Source organism: Homalodisca vitripennis, chromosome 4, assembly GCF_021130785.1.
Source record: "Homalodisca vitripennis isolate AUS2020 chromosome 4, UT_GWSS_2.1, whole genome shotgun sequence".
Taxonomy (NCBI): Eukaryota; Metazoa; Arthropoda; class Insecta; order Hemiptera; family Cicadellidae; genus Homalodisca; species Homalodisca vitripennis.
Window position 1 is genome coordinate 45,172,019 of NC_060210.1, and position 17,579 is coordinate 45,189,597.

The window sequence follows — 17,579 nt, forward strand, 5'->3', positions numbered from 1 at the left end:
ATTTAAAATTTAAATAAAAACTTCTTGATTACTTTTAAGTTCAAACTTGTAATATATTCATCACTCAAAAAATGTACAAAGTTCTCACAGCTTGTCTTTTATTCAATTTTCTTAATTCAAAACTTTCACACTCTGGCAATTCTTCACTTTAATTTATCTTCAAAATTCAATTTTATTCTGTTGCTAATTTCTTTACTTTACTTTAATTATCAACAATATTTGTATTATAAAAATTCTTCAGTGCTAGAGAGTTAAAATTACTTCTTTTTAGTATTAGAGAATTAAAGATATTCTTCAGTGTTAGAGAATTAAATTGCTGAAAGCATGTAACAACCACAAAACTCTTTTAGTATTTTTTTACATACAATTTTATATACATGTGCTCACTGCACCAACAAGTTTTATATTGCACAGATCAAAAGGAGAAGTTCCTAAATTCCCATTAAATTTAATTTTTACAATATTTCTTTCCCCAAGATTATTCAAAATAACTAAGAATGAATATTGACTGGACTCCAGTTAAAAGTTCACTTACCCGCAGGTTCGATGACGATTAGCAAGAAACAACTCTAAACACTTTGAAAGGCTTTAATCGTTACCACTACTACAGATCAACTGAGACGGGAGGTACGGCACATCTACCTCACCCCACCTCTCAATTTCGTTATCAAACTCTCCCATCTGTGATGCGCGCCTCGCTGATAGAAGGCTTTTTGTACTGTCCAGTCCTTGTCATTCTTCTGGGCCTACTCCTTCCACCTGTAATCCAGTTACCCCAAAATTGCTATTTAATACAATCGGTACATCATAATTAGGCTAAGTTTACAAAACCCACACAATTGTGATACTTGTGGTGCAGCATTATGCATTTATTGTTCATTCAAAAGTATTTATCTGGTATTATAATCTGTATATGAATTTGTAAAAAAATACTCTCTTGAATATTTGACAAATAACTAAAAACTTTGAATTAGCAAAATAGTGGTGGATCTGCTATATGTAATGGTTTATTAAAATTTAAATAACAGAAACCTAATATAAAATTTGAACACAGGATCTGTTTTTTTTTATCCAAAATATTATATGTATCCAAATCCAGGACATGGTTGTTTTTAATGAAATTTATTTGTAATGAATAAATATTGATTCTTGAATCTGAAATATCTACAATAAGGTTATAATTAGTTATTAGTAATAGTTCTTATCTTTTATTACAGGCCTTGTTAGCAAATCAGAAACTGCCTAACTTAGAGTCAGCCCAAGTGGGGACACGTTATGGACAGTACAACGTTCTACAAAGGCTTCGCTCAAGAGAGAGAGAAAATTTGCGTAGACAGGTATGTTTATCCTCTTCAGTGCCACTGCCATTTCTTCAAGTCACATGTATAAATTGTCAGATCGTTTCTCACAGTGGCAGGATCATCTGGGGAGAAAACCAGCCAACCAATGTTGATAAACCTTTTTAATTGTTTGTAATGAAATGAGGGTTCTGATACATATAACTATTTTATTCTATTCTCATGTAAAAATTGTAAGAAAAGGGGTGGGGAAAGTATAACAACATGTTTTTGGAATGGCTGATTCAAGGAATTTACTACAATCTATCCTGCCCCTCCGTACCCCTAACAACACCACACATGAGCTCCCTGCAGTACCTGTTCATGGATAAATTACTATGAAAACTTTCAATTTATGTTCCCTCACAAATCATTACGCTTTTTTCTGTAGTAACATAAGATTCTTTGTAAATTGCAGTCACCAAGGTCATCGTCACAAAGATGTCGAGAGACCAGGCGAACACTATCGCATGAAGCCAGAGCATTCAATCCAACTGTGCCTCCTCCAGACGCAGCCCCTGGCACCAGCAATCCTCCTGTCAACAATGATCACTTGTCTGTGCATCAACAACAACTTGGTGACAGACTCTTTCCTAAAGTATGTTATAACTTTTATGTAAATTATATTTTAGTGTAATAGGTATCTTGTTAAGATGGTTGTTTACCTCACTTTAAAATCAATTTAACCCTTTGAGGACCAACAAACTATTCGTCGTCCATGGTTGTAGTGTAAAGCAAACAGCCTGAACTAAGAACTTGTTTAAGAAATCAGTCAACCAAGTTCTTTCAAACAAGGCTGTAAATATCACCTAATCATGTTTTTTGTTACAAATAGCAGATTTGTTTGAAAATTTGTGATTCATGTCAGAGGAAACTTTGTTTAAATGTCTTTGAGTTGTTCTAATCGCTTTTAACTTTTTCTTTCTATGAAACTGAAACAAACCAGTGTGTTAAGTATGAGTTAATCAGCTAACAGCACAACTACAGCTCACGGTTCAGTTACATCTAATGTGTAGTCAAAAATAAACAACTCTTTTTTTTTAAACAACATGTTTCGTGGTTGTATGATTTGTATGCTTTAAATGTCAAGGATGCAATGCCTCTTCTTCTAAAATTCTTTGTGAGGAGACTTATGTTCTATATGTTTATACTTGTCATAGTTAATATAACTGTGTATTTTTACTTTGGTTATAAAAAGTTTGTTAAAAGTAATTTAATGCAAAGTAAAGTTATTTTTATTATAATTTTGTTTTGATTTTTGTCTGATTTTATTATAACATTGCATATTTACTGTTCTTCAAGTACTTAAAAACAATCTTCTCACGTTAAATTTTTTTTATTTTTATGCTACAATGAAGCAATTAAGAAAATTTTTTTCAATCCTTAAAGAAAAAATAAGCATAATTTATAGTTATCCTTCTACTAAGCACTAGTAAGAAACAACTAAATAATAATTAAAAGATATTGTTAACACTTCATAATTTCTGTCACATGTAGCCTTGAATAGCTTAAAAAAGGAAAATGAAATGTTTTTATTCACTTTTTTGTTTCAGTCAACGAACACATATATCAAAGAATTAAAAATTATGATATACAAAATATGCACATTTCACTAAAGTATATTATGTATATAAAATAGTTGGATAATTCATTGAAGGAACTCTTCTTATCGGAAAAACTATTTTCTGTTAAAGAAAACTTATAATTGTGTAAAAAAAATTAAATTATTGGACAATTGTGAGATTTCTTTAATAGAAATAGTTAGATAATTGTTTCAAAATAAAAATATGTATATACTATGCTTTTACAGGATTGCCAACATAAACAAATTATAGGAACTTGTTTTTAATTATATATTTATGTCAAACAATTCTTTCTTTTATTTGGGATGCTAAACATATTAGTTGGATCTTTATTAACTGCACCATTGAGATTCTCGCTAATGCATTACAATTACACCTTTTATCGTTTTGACACCACTCATGATCATGTCTCATAACGCTTGAAGGACCAAAGGAACACAATTTTGTGATATTTTATTTAGCCTAACTTGAATGTGTAATTTAAAATTGTTGTTTAACATGTTTTAATCTAATTCTTTGCAATACTGGAAAATGTTGCCAGCATGAAAAGTGTGTTGAATACTTGTGGTGAGATAGCAACAGTAAATGTGTTGCAGGTACAAGCTCTGCGGCCAACATTTGCTGGCAAGATCACCGGCATGTTGCTGGAACTGTCACCTGCTCAGCTACTCATGTTGTTGGCTAGTGAAGATGCACTCAGGCAGCGAGTAGACGAGGCCATGGAGCTAATTGTAGCTCACGGTCAAGATCTTACTTCAGAGGCACTCCTAGGTGAGTCAATCACCCACATTTAGTATTTATAATTAAGTTTACTAGTACATCTATTGTTCTAGATAATCTTGTACTCTAGAAATACATTTTTCTGTTGGATGGGAAGTTTTTATTCTATCGCCATAAACTTCTCTGGTAATCATTGAAGTACAAATATTTTCACCGCTTCGTTGTTACTAATAAAATGCTGGCAACCAAGTCCATCCATAGGTTCAAAAAGATGAGTCACAGGTTAAAAAGTCCGGACTATAAGTTGGTTGTCATAAAATATCTCACAAAAAAGAATGATGCTGAAAAATCATGTCGTTTTCAATTATTATGAATCTAATTTACAAATTAAAACAATAAACTTTAAATTTGTATCAACAAATTTGCTGTATAATTTTATCCAAGAATAATGATATTTTAAAATTGTTTAATAATCTGAGACTGAGTTTTATTGTGGGTTTAAATTTATCCATAATGAAACACTCCAAATGTGGTGTACATTTTGAAAACTTTGCAAGTAACTGACTGTTACAAAATGTTCTGGATCACCATTAAAGTTTTTGGTTTAATGTTAACAGATCTAGATGTGGGGCTGTTCAGTTTCACGGGTCTTAAGTCTGGACAGGGCCGAAGTACTGAGGGAGAAGCTGAGACTGAAGACTCTGGAGAAGACAATGCTCCTCTCTTTTATTGTCCAGGTCGTAGAGGATTTTATAGCCCCAGACAAGGGAAGGCCACATTTGAACGACTCAACGCATTCAGAAACACAGGAAGGTAATACAAATCGCACAATACGCACATTTAATGTGCGTGATGAATGGTATCACAAGTTTTTTTAGTTAGATGCATCATATCTTATTAATATCTATTTATCGTCAAATTAACTCAATTTACATGGTTCATTTAAGTAGTTTGCAATATAAATTCGTACAAAAATTAAAAAAATTTAAATCAGCACAAAAAATAATTAAATATCATAAATCTTACTGGTTTAACATGAAAATTGAAAAATTCGATATATATATACTGTATATTTGGAATGTAGCAAATTTTTCTTCGGAAAAATATATAATAAATTTAATATGAATTAAATTTATTATAGGATCATCTTAGTGGGGATTCCTTGATGTACTTTTTATAGTTTAATTGTTTGATCTAATTTCATAGCTAGATACAAACTGGATTGTAATTTGAAACTGATAAGTAATAGTGTGGATGTGTATTGTTTTTGAAGTTTCATAATAAGTTATTTTGTATATAAATGTATAATTTTGGTAGCGTCAAATGTATGTTTACATTTCCGATAAGTAACCTAATAAGTATTTGTGTAAAGTATAAGAAACTTGTATTACTGTTCATTAAGTTGTATTTTGTTTATGTTTATTAATTTGATAACTTTACAAAGGTTACAAGGAGTGTATGATGTGTTATCCAACACCAGACACAGCATCAGTCAGTAGTTAAAGTGTTAAAATGCTATTGTTTTAATGACTTTATTAATCAACAGTGGTGTTAATCAATAAATACAAATGTGTTATAGACTACTGGGACTGTGCCTCCTTCAGAACGAACTGTGTCCGATTTTCCTAAACCGACATGTGATCAAGTGTATATTAGGGAGGCCAATCAGATTCCATGACATGGCATTCTTCGACCCAGCCATGTATGAATCCTTGCGGCAGCTAGTCGTTGATGCAGAGACCAAGGACAGTAACAGTTTGTTTGCTGCATTAGATCTTACCTTCAGGTCTGTACCATATCATTCAATTAACAACGAACATATAAATTACTCGTAATAAATAAACATAAACAAAAGGTATACTATGAAATATATGCTGAAAGTTCTTTATTTTGGATAGCATATACATTTTAGACACGAGTTAACATAAGTAGAAATGTTATAAATCTTACAAATTAGTGACATTTAGAAATGCTCTGGTGTCCATGACCATTTATTCAATTATATAGTGAAATCTTGATTATCCCAAAAGCACAGTTTAAACAAAGGGACATTTCAACACTGTTAAACTAGTAATTAATTGTTGAATAGAATGGTTTTTGGTAAAACTTACTTAATAAGAGCATTTCTAATCCATTTATATTGTTTATTTAGTTGTGAATAAAAACAAGTTACATAATTTAATACCCACAACATATTAATAAACAATGTATAATATTTACAATTTAACTGATGTGTTATGTGATTACTTATTATTTTGTTGGAAGAAATTGGTCATTGTTTTTTGCAGCAGCTTCCTTCCTTATTATTGTCGAATGTAACTTCCACAAAACCAGTTTATCACAAAGAAAACTGTGTTCCTGCTCCTCCAAATGACCTAGCAAACACTGATTTATTGCCGCTCCGTGTATGATTTTGGGCTCAAACCCTTGAAAACAAAGGGGGAGTCTAAAAATAGCTGCAATCGAAAGAGTTGCTAGTAGTGAACATACATAGGACACAGAAGCCGGCGCGCAAGCTACACGTGTTTTGTGTAGTTATTACCACTGCCATTTTTCAATCACTACATTGCCAAGCCATTGTTATTTTTAAACATTATCTCTCCTTTTATGTACAAATGCTGCATGGTAGTTCACCAGTCTCATCTGACTGTATTGTGATTAACATAGCTCAATAGCATTGACACTCGCGTCAGTGGTTACGGTACTATACATTTCCTGAGAAAATAAAATATAACAATGTTCAATTGGAGCAAACCTTGATATGTGTGAATAATTTAGAAAATATTTATTAAAAAAAGCTTACAAAATGCTGAAAATAGGGTGACCGTTTTGTACATTTAACATTGCAAAGATCTATGGTCAAGCTTAAAATGTTGTTACCAATCAAAAAGTGCCGTTTTTATTCAATTTCTTTATTTTTTTAATGTTTATTGTTAATTACTTTTTTTATATTGGTATCTGATAATTAATAGGTTTTACAGTAAATTAGAGTAACATAGAAAACTTCATTTTTAGAGCAACTGAAGTCTATGTAAAGGTCTTTTATATAAGCAATAATATAATATTTTTCACTAACAAGATTGTGGGGTAATTTATTTACAATTAATTACATTATTTACTTCTAATATTGCTTCATATAACTTTTTATTTTGTATTATATCAGTAAATTATTTAATTTCATCTACATATGTTTGTGGAAGTAACACAGACTTTTATTTATTCATTTATTTTATATGTTGCCTATTTTCCTCAATTTACAAAATAAATTCTTAAAGATAAGGAATACATTTTTAATAATAATTAGTTGTAAATTTGTTTTAAATCCATTCAGTGTATTAGTGTTGCAAAATAAGTTCATAAAGCATTTTACTTTAATATTAATAATTGTAAAATTATTTGTTGATTGTAGCATCGACCTAAATGTGGAAGAAGGAGGAGGCAGCTTGGAATTAATTCCAGGAGGACGAGATGTTGAGGTTACAGCTAGCAATGTGTATGACTATGTGAGAAAATATGCTGAATATCGAATGTACAAGGCACAACAGAAGTCACTTGAGGTAAAATTAATCTTTACCTATTTCCGTCTTGGTGGTTGTAAACAAAACATTACAAGAATTTGTAATGTAAATTTTTATGCAAAATTAAAGAAGATTCTTTGACATAACAAATTTGATCTATGACAAATAATTTTTTAAATATCACAAACATTTCAATATGTAACAAATGGGGTATATAGGAAACTCTGTATATGTACACAGAATTTAATTTAACCCTTTGACAACCAACGGGTGATCCTTTATCCGCACACTACTAGGCCATAATGACCGATCAATCATTCTATCAACCACTTCTCTTGTTCTTTGTAGTTTTCCATAATTTGACCCATATATGAATTAGTAGAATGTATATAATTTTCTATTTCATTACTTGCATTAATTTCTCCTACAATATAACTTGTAATCCTTTATGCCAAGGTATAGGAACAGCTGTTTGTCTTTTGTTGTTCTTATTTATTTAGCTCATCCCTCTTTTCTGTGTTGACAAAACACTATTTTTACTATAGATGTGTACATTGCCTTATTGTTTTGTAGTGACTTTTTATAAGCATAATGTAAGTGTTATATTATAGGTAGTAAAAACTTGTCATCACAGCAATGAAGTAGATAGTTAACTTTGACTGTCTGATGTTATTGATTGTGATTTGTCAGATATATTTTATTATACTGATGATGTAATTAAGTAAATAGTGTAACTAACAGCGTTTAGACAATCTTAACCCTCTGTACTGTAAGTACACTCACTGCCTTATATTCCTGGGTGTTTGTGTGTGATTATTATATAATTTTACTTATTACCTTATTGTAAATTTTCTTTCATGTTTTGGTGTAAGTTCACCTAATTTTTTTAAATGTTTTAACAGATTATATTGCAGTTACAAGTTATAGGCCTCTCACAGATAAATGACTTTTTTTTTTAATTACAACATGACAAAAACATTTTTGTAATATAATTTTTTTTTTTTTTTTTGCCTTAAATAATAATTTGCTCATGTTCTAAGTAAATTCTATAAAATTTAGCATTAAAAAACTGTTATTATCATTGGCTGACTTATCTCAGTTATCAATAATTTCAATTCACTGGTTACTTTTTATAAAACTAAACCGTTCTAACCTTATAACTTTATTTATTCTTTTTATCTAAAATCTTAAGGTATGGATCATTATTGTTTACTGTAACTTGAAATAGATGTTATATTTTACAGGCAATTCGCATGGGTGTGTTCGATGTTTTGCCCACGGGATCACTAGATGGGCTTACACCTGAAGATTTGCGACTATTATTGAATGGAGTTGGTGACATCAATGTGGCTGTACTCATTTCATACACAAGTTTCAATGATGAGTCTGGTGAAAGTAGTGAACGCTTGCTCAAGTTCAAGCGGTGGCTGTGGTCGATAGTTGAGCGAATGACAAATCTCGAAAGGATGGACTTGGTAAATTTTTATATAAGTATAACAATAATGTAAGCTCTTGCAAATTGTTTACAGGCTAAATAAGTTCAGACAAAAGTTTTGATAAATTTCTATTCTCTTAAATTATATACATGAAGAATTCAATAAAAGTATGCTTTAATATCTTAAAACACAATGTATACTAAAACTGATGATTAAAAGAGACTTACTAGATATCTATATCTGGGTACTTGGGCATTATCCAGAGTCCACTATTTTTGAAAGAGTTTTACTAACCAGGGACTAAAAACAACTACATTATTAGGAAGAACAATCTTTATGTGACTTTCCGTGAAAATTACCTGTCATTATGACGATTAGTTCTTGTTCTGTACTTCCCAAAAGGAAGCGATGTCAGCGAGAAGGAAGACACTGTCTCTGTCTACTATTAAAAAGATAAATAGATAAGTGTGTATTAATAATATAACAAATTAATGAGTGCTCACGTAATGCGAGGAGGTGCCACCGAAAACCCACACTTTTTCCTACCCCGCACTTCTGGTGAAAAAAACGTTCAAGATAGTACCCAAATTCAAGCACACATCATATAAGCGCTAGTAAAGATTATCTTTAAATTTTGTACAACAAGTAACGTATTTAAGATAACGTAATCTAAACCTACGTACTAAGCGTCATAACGACATGTAATTTCCACAACAAGTCATATAAAGACAATTCTTTCTAACAAGAAGTTTTGTTAGGACTCTGGTAAGAAGAGCTCTTTCAAAAATAGTGGCTGTATAATACCAAAAAATCCATATCTGAACTTAATGTATGCTTTACACGTTCACTGCAGTTTAGTTTCTTATTTCTCCATCTTAGACACTGTGTCACTCTGTAGTCAATGTGTTTACATAGTATTCAACAGTACAATTTTTGTACTGTTTCAATGTTTCTTTACTTCAAAACATTGCAATTATCAGTATGTGTGTACATAACACTACATATGATCACTGCATTAGCTGTCAAAAGTAAATATTGTTAATAATTCACAGACCAAAGAAAAAGAAATTCTATAAAAAATTTGTATATGTATAAATATTTCTAACCTATCAATTCTGGTCATATGGTTAAATGACTGGAATAATGTGGTGAAGTATTAAATATTACTGAAATACTAATTGTTGATACAGTCGACACCAAGGCACTCAAATGATTGAAGCAGTTTAAAATACTTTTATTGAACTACAAATTATTTCCTTAGGCTTACTAAAAGTGATTAAATAAGTATTTTTTCCTGAGGAAAACTGTTATTATGTGCCTTGCACGTTGATAAAATTATTTGAATTATACTTTTTTAATGCTGACAGTACATTAAAAATATTGTTTTGAAATCACCTTGATTTAACTGCATACTCTAATGTACCTAACATACTGTAAACAAATTCTTTTTCAATGACAGGTACCTATAATTAAAATTACCAAGATGAGGAGAATTGCCACTAAGATCAGTGGATTCTGTTTTGTTTGTAATAAATCATTACTAATTGCTATTTTACTTTGTATTAGAAGTGAGTATTGTTGATAAAATAATGCTAATTGAAATTAAATGAAATATGCCTTTATTTAATAGGCGGAGTTAGGGCTATTTAGCCCTCCCTACCACTCAACCTCACTAACCAGTGTAATTGGTTTAACACTGATGTACTACTTACTTAACCCTAGAATGGTAACGCGTAGTCTCTCAGACGACGCAAGCTACAAAAACAGGTCCAGGTGGCAGGTACATGACGTGACCGACCCCCTACCACCAATACCTTCCCCCTGCCAGCTAAGGTCGATGCTGGATAGGGTTCCATTTTGTTTCATTCACTCAGTTCATTTCAGTGAGCCCATAGTCGTCTGGTAGACTACGCGTTACCGTTTATGTTACTTTTTTTCCTGAGTAAATAAATATATGAAAAGTTGTTTTGTGCGAGTGTAGTGTTAGTCTTTGTGATAATTTTTACCGTGGATGGTCAAGTAACCATGGCTGATCCACTGAACACTAGTTTTGAAATAAGAGATACTATCTGAACTTGAACGAAGTGATTGTGATGAACAAGAAAGTGATCATGATGATACGTTTTTTGTTGGAGAGCAAGCGGATGAAGTTTCTGAACATGATACTCTTAGTGAGGTTGATAACACCGACGATGACCCAGACTATAATCCCAACACAGAAATATGTGTTGAACTAACAACTCCGCATATTCAGGGAAGACAAAAACTGCCAAATTTATCAAGGAATCTCAAACGCAACATTGAAGATGTCGTTGGCCCATCAACATCTGAGGCTCAAAATGTTATTGAAAAAGCAGGAACAAGGAATATTTGTGCAGTTTGCCCAGCGAAAAAAAGGAGAATGACTCGATTCCAGTGCACAAAATGTTATAAGACTATCTGTTTGGAGCACCGAGGAATGCTGTGTGTAAAGTGTTCCAATAAAGACTGAAATCAACAAAAATCAGAAAACATGACCTCTAGGATGTAAATAATGTAATTTTAAAATTAATTTAATTTTTATAAATTTTTATTCATTTTTTCCTAAAGTAGTCTGAGAGACTACGCGTTACCATTTATGTGTGGCAAATAGGCGTTACCATTCTAGGGTTAAACAGACCACATAATCTAATAGTCTAGTCTCTTTATAATAAGTAGTACTACTTATTTCTAATAAGCGACTTATGTTTTAATTGTTTGTAACAAAACACAAAATATAATTCTCTTTCTGACACCTAAAACAAACTTTCTTAATAGGAAATGTTGATACTTCTTTATATTTTTAAACTACTAAACTATTATAATAGTTTAAAGAATAAAACATAAAAAATTATAATAGAATGCTTTTACATTTGAATAGATTTTAAATTTAGTTTTTTGAAATTTTTAACAAATGAAAACCTTTTATGTACGGAATAAATATGAATTCTTACACAAAATAATTATAACAGCTTTTATTAGAAATAGATTTAATAAAATTATCTACTCTATAATGTTTGTTATAAATAAATGTTTACTCAATAGTGCTCATTATCCCTGACATAAAGGATTAATCTACTTACCATTCATTAGTTATTAATATTTTCAATGAAATCTAGTTTCAGTAGCAGTATAACTACACAGTGCATTTACATTCAACCTAAACATTATTCATCTCGTATTACAGATACTGACTATAAATAATCAAAAAGACCTTTTTGTTAAAAAAACAAGAAGCCTGCTATTTATGTTGCCATGGCTGAAGAAAATCTAGATGAAGATCTATAGTGCTCCAATAATACACCACTGTAGAAACACCACCTAATATGAGGTTTATTGCTGAAGTAGTGAATTTGATTTCATTTAACCACAATTTACTGAATAAAAGCAGAATACATACGGCTACTAATAGAAGTAATGTGGCAGAGCACCAAAAATACGTACGAGTCTAGTCCGACATCTGTTTATTATCAGTCTCCCATTTTCTCAGTAATCTGTATTTATTTAAATACATCTACATGTTATACTATACATACAAACCAAATTAGCTAAAGCCTTAACAAAAATATACATTTATTTAACAAAAAATTGGGAAATAATATTTTTTCAAGAATTTAATGAAATTAAATAGCAATTGTATAAAAAAAAACAGTAGCAGTCGTGGGACTGCCGATAGAAGTGAAAACGGAACTATTAAGTTGAGAGTAATTAACAATACGTTATAGTAGCAGTACATCTGTAATTGTAAATGTGACGCGTTTTTAATTTTCCAACTTTAAAATCCACGAAAAAATATTATCAAATAACTAGAAATCTATTTTACCACGCTAGTAAGATAAATCTTATACCGTAATAATACTCATTTCATGATGAAGAGGTTAAATATTAAAAACATAATTAAAATGAATAATGCTAAATTTTAAATACAAATATTCGTACAAATATTAAAAATGTTTAAAAATATATTCGTTGTTTTCATTATTCATTTATCTGTATAAAAATATGTTGTAATTGCTCAATATTAATAGTTAGTTAAACATAGAATACAAGTGAGTAAACACCGAGTGAACAACAGTGAGTTGAACACCGTTATAAATAATACAGTTATTGCTACGGATAAAGTATATAATTGCAATAACAATTAAACCCACAATATTTTTAAAACTAATAAATTAGTTAAATTAACTTGGTTCTTTCGTAAAGGTATTTTTATTGCACAATAAACTAATTTATTGAGTTAATATGGTATCAGTGAGCCAATGCGCCAACTACAGTTCCGGCAGAAACGTTCACTCATCACTTCATACGCTACTACAAGGCTAAACTAAACTTCCAATAAAAAAAATGATAAATTACAAAAAAAATATTCATCTATTTTCACACAACTTTCTCGCTGACAAATTTTGTCTGACCAAAAAATAAAAAAAATCCTCGCTTACTACTTTTTTCTTGTCATTGTAAACGCTATGTAAAATGTAAACAATAATCAAAATTATTTTGAAATTTTTTTAATATTTAAAAATGTAACCAATAGATTGCCAATATTAAGAGCTTTAATTTGACGCATCTTACAGAATTGTACGACATTGGCTTCACTTTTAAATCGCGAGAGGAAGCCGTAGGTCACTGATTTTCGCAGTCTGTTTTCATACTCCGCCGGGACAGTTTTAACACAGCGAGACTGACTTTTTCATGCAGGTTAGTAGTCCGCGGCCAAGTCTACGGTTAAAAAACACAGCGAGACTGACTTTTTCATGCAGGTTAGTATCATTAGCATGTCGGTGACGCGAACGGAGGATTTTACCCTCTACCAAAACGCTCAACGCGCCTAAAGAAGTTTTCACTTCAAAAATTCACATATTAAAAGAAAATAACCAATCATTTATGGTTAAAATCAACTGTTTTAAATGAACACATTTTCATTTCTAGAGGCAGTTGAGTTTTGGAACCTAAATTGTTTAAATAATTGACAGGAAGAAAAAGATTTCAATACTTTATCTGTTCTGAACAATGTGATAAAAACCCATCACTTAGTTAAAAAAAAAAATCACTAAAAACATTGTAACAGTCTCATGAGACTGTATAGTTAGATAATAAATAATATCGTCAGGTCTCTTAGCGCTTGAAGGTTGTTGTAAAGTAACTTTGTTCACACTAGTCTGATATCGTAAACAAACTGAGTTGCTGTATTTGTGAAGGTCTACTTCTGGACGGGATCTCCTGCCTTGCCTGCCTCTGAGGACGGGTTCCAGCCAATGCCTAGTGTCACAATACGACCTGCAGACGACGCTCATCTGCCCACAGCCAACACCTGTATCTCTCGACTGTATGTGCCACTCTACTCCTCCCGATGTGTGCTTCGTCAGAAACTTCTACTCGCAATCAAAACTAAGAATTTTGGCTTTGTATGAGTACTATTATCGCCATCTTCTCCTTGTGCGTTTGTAAATTATGTTGTAACATTATTTAACTTTGATATTTTTGTATTCAAATAATGTATAAAGCTATTTGTTCGCGACAATAAATGTTTTTCTCTATTCTAGTGGTCATTTAAAGTGATTTTGTTAACAGACTGGAAATTGTTATAGCTGCCTACATGTAACTTTATATAATTTTATGCAACATCAGTAAGAATTAATGACTAAAAGGAATTCAAAATTAAAATTGCCTGTCTGTGGTAATATTACGTTTAATTTTCAGTTAGTCTACTTTGAAAAATGTAATTTTATCTTAGTCTGCCATATCTTGTATACTACCACCATATCGTCTAGTTTGTACATGCATAGATAATTTTTTATGGTATTTTGTTAATATACTATGAGTTATATATAAAAGTATATTACTGTATGATTTTGATGTAACTTTACATTTCCACTGATTCATTTCAGGTCTATAATCATATACAGCTCTGTAAATAGTTTAATCTTTAAGATTAAATACTATATCTTGTTTGACAGTTTGCATAGCAATCAGTTTTGTTAACATTTGTCTATTTGTGTTTTTAGTTAAAATATCTTGTAAATCGAAATAAAAAAACTTTTTATGTTAGAAGATTCATTTTCAGTTATAACTTAAATTAATTTGAAACTAAATGTTTATGAATTTTGAATGTTTAAAATATAGAGCGTAAAAAGTGTTTAGCTTGGTTCATGGCCTGATAAAAATATTTTAATGACCATATCTGTTTCTATTTATTTTTATACTTATTTTATTATTCAAGTGGATTAAGTTTATCTAATTTTTATTGTTTCATTTTTATCCCTTTGTTTTGTTTTGTGTAATATAAAATTATGAAACTTGAAATCATTATTTATTTACCCTTCTGTAGATTTTCCCATGAGATATATGCGTGTGTGTGTGTGCGTGTGTGTATATATACAACACTAATAATATTATAAATGCGTAAGTGCTTTTGTTTGTTTGTTTTACTTTCACACATAAACTATTCAACTGATTAAACTCAAATTTCACATGTTCATTCTTAGGATCCCTGGTATGAACATAGGCCTATTGTTATGTCAAAAATTCCTCCGGGATACACCCCACTGGTCTCTAATAGCAGTTAAAATCCCATTTTAAGTCTTTACAGTTATGAAATCTTAATTGAAAGAGCGTGTTAAATGCAACCAACTACTCTTGTGTAAACATTGTGTAATGACAGCATGATCATATTTTTCATTAATATAATTACTATTTAAAATTTGTGTACATTTATAGAGTGAAAACAAAACAAAAGTAACTTTTCTTATTTTAACAACTGAGGTAAACCAATTTATCTATTCTGGGTCACAAAGCAGTTGTCAAGGTGACTTCGCATCCATATTTCTCACTTTGGGTATACAGGTACGATACTGATATAATTCCTAGACTGGACCGAGTAAATAGTATGATATAGTGAACATAGATTGGGAAATAAGAACTTTACTGCACCATGTATTATCTTTACATATGGATGGCATCTGTCATAATGTAAGTATTGAAATGTGTTAGTTTTATTGATGTCGATTTTAGATTTTTATTTTCAATAACAAAATTATTTATATTGTTTCTCAGAGCAAAATGGCAAACTCCAATATTGGGTTGGAAATATAATTAATTAGAACCAGAGGGGCAAAACCTGTAACAAAAATTACTCGAAATTCTTCTTAACCATTGGCCCTCTTAACCCTTATAACGTCACAGACGCCGTATGGCGCATAGACAAACTATCTCCAAACGGCAAAGACGCGGTACGGCGCATCGACACAAAACTGCGTCTATAGCAAATTTAAGTTCCTTTTAAATCCGATCAATGTCACTAACGGTATGCGTCAACCATGTGTGTGGGTTATTGACCTATGTCAAGCGTCAAAATATAGCTGTCGCGTTACATTGTTTTGAAACAATAGATGCGGTGTCTCCCCGCTATACGGCACAGACGCCGTACAGCGCGCGCGCACTTTTGTTTGCAGTTTGGCTTCAGATAGTGCGTGTCTAACCATCGCTGAGTCGGTTTCCTTCGTCGTGTTTTCTGTTTATATGGTTTTTATTTATTTGTTAAAAGTATTGATATCTTAGTTTTTAGTATTTCTTTATTATATTTATCACAAGTGTAATTTATATAATTGTCTGGTAATGTTTATAGTTTAGCTCATAAAATTTTGTGTGCCTTTTATTTTGACTTTATTTATATCTACAATTTAATGTCTCATAAATATATGTACGTACAAGATAATTTTAAAATTTTTACTTTTTTATACTTACCATAATTATAGAAAGTAAAAATAAAAATTAACTTTACACATTAAAAAATTTTTTTTTTAATATTGTGCCGTTTGCTGGAAGTCGTGAAAAGATATACTGACGTTATAAGGGTTAATCAGGAACACTGAAAAATGGGTGCCTATTGCATGAATATTTGATTAATTCCATTTTAAAAATATCATAGTACCTAATGTATTACATCAAAAGTGCATTCACTAAAAAACCAATGAACTTCCATTTTGGATCTAAAATAGGTTGTGTTACTCATAAGAGCTATTCAAACAAACAAGTACAGTAGGTAAGAATGTCAATAATCCCGATTAATTGGGACCGAACCCTGTTCGGATTATCAATTATCCAGATTATCGAAATTACTTTGAAAAAGGCCAGTATACACTATTTAAGTACACAAATATTTTAAAATTTTATATTGTCTCTTATACAGTAATGGGTTTTGAGGTCAAATTAATCAAAAACATATTTTATGTTCAAATACTGTTTTGAAATTTGTTACTAGCAATGTGTAGAGTATAAACATCAAACACTATTTGAGATTTAAAAAGAAATGTGTAATAGATTTTTGACTGCAGTAGTGGTTCGTTTTTTCGCAGCTAAGTCCTTAATTCATTTTAAAAGAATCAGCTGAGTGGGTGAGCTCTTGTTTTGTTTCTCTAGCCATGACATCAGTGCCTCTGCTGATACAAATGCTTCAGAATGAGTTGGCTCTGTTTCTTTCTCATATTCTGGGTCGTCACTGTCAGATTCTATTGTTTCTGTTTCCTCTGAAAGACATTGCTTAAATAAACAACCAAAAATAAATCTTTCTTTTCCTGCCTTTACACAGTACTGTATGTATGTTACGTAAAAAAGATTATCAATCAGAATGTTGGCAAAAAACATAGGTACTGTACAGTGCAGTGTACTATAACATTTTATAACAGACTCCCCGTTTCCTCGCTACGCGCCTTTTTGTCATCGCCCACTTGACGCTAAGGAACATTGTGTAAGGGTAGATGTTACGATGTTTTAATTTTTGCTAGATACAAATCCGGATTATTGATGGTCCGAATTATCGACGTTCTACTGTACACTTAATGTTGCATAGAAATTGCGGGCAAAGCCGCTGGTATGTCTTAGTAATATTATAAATGCGAAAGTGCCTTTGTTTATCTGTTTTGCTTTCACGCCTGGTCTCTAAAGTTGAGAAATATTAATTGAAAGATC

General features: G+C 31.0%; 1 protein-coding gene across 6 annotated transcripts in view; it reads left to right on the forward strand.

The window, feature by feature from the left end:
* LOC124359257 (E3 ubiquitin-protein ligase UBR5) overlaps positions 1–14,154 on the forward strand; it is a 115,913-nt gene extending 101,759 nt beyond the window's left edge. For all 6 annotated transcript variants that reach the window (XM_046811856.1, XM_046811858.1, XM_046811859.1 and 3 more), the window contains exons 41-48: positions 1,218–1,337; positions 1,756–1,935; positions 3,517–3,691; positions 4,258–4,453; positions 5,220–5,426; positions 7,050–7,197; positions 8,403–8,633; positions 13,811–14,154. In XM_046811856.1, coding sequence (XP_046667812.1) covers positions 1,218–1,337; positions 1,756–1,935; positions 3,517–3,691; positions 4,258–4,453; positions 5,220–5,426; positions 7,050–7,197; positions 8,403–8,633; positions 13,811–14,023 — 1,470 coding nt within the window. In that variant the 3' untranslated portion in view covers positions 14,024–14,154. The remainder of the gene's footprint in view (positions 1–1,217; positions 1,338–1,755; positions 1,936–3,516; positions 3,692–4,257; positions 4,454–5,219; positions 5,427–7,049; positions 7,198–8,402; positions 8,634–13,810) is intronic.
* Positions 14,155–17,579: the final 3,425 nt, after the last annotated feature.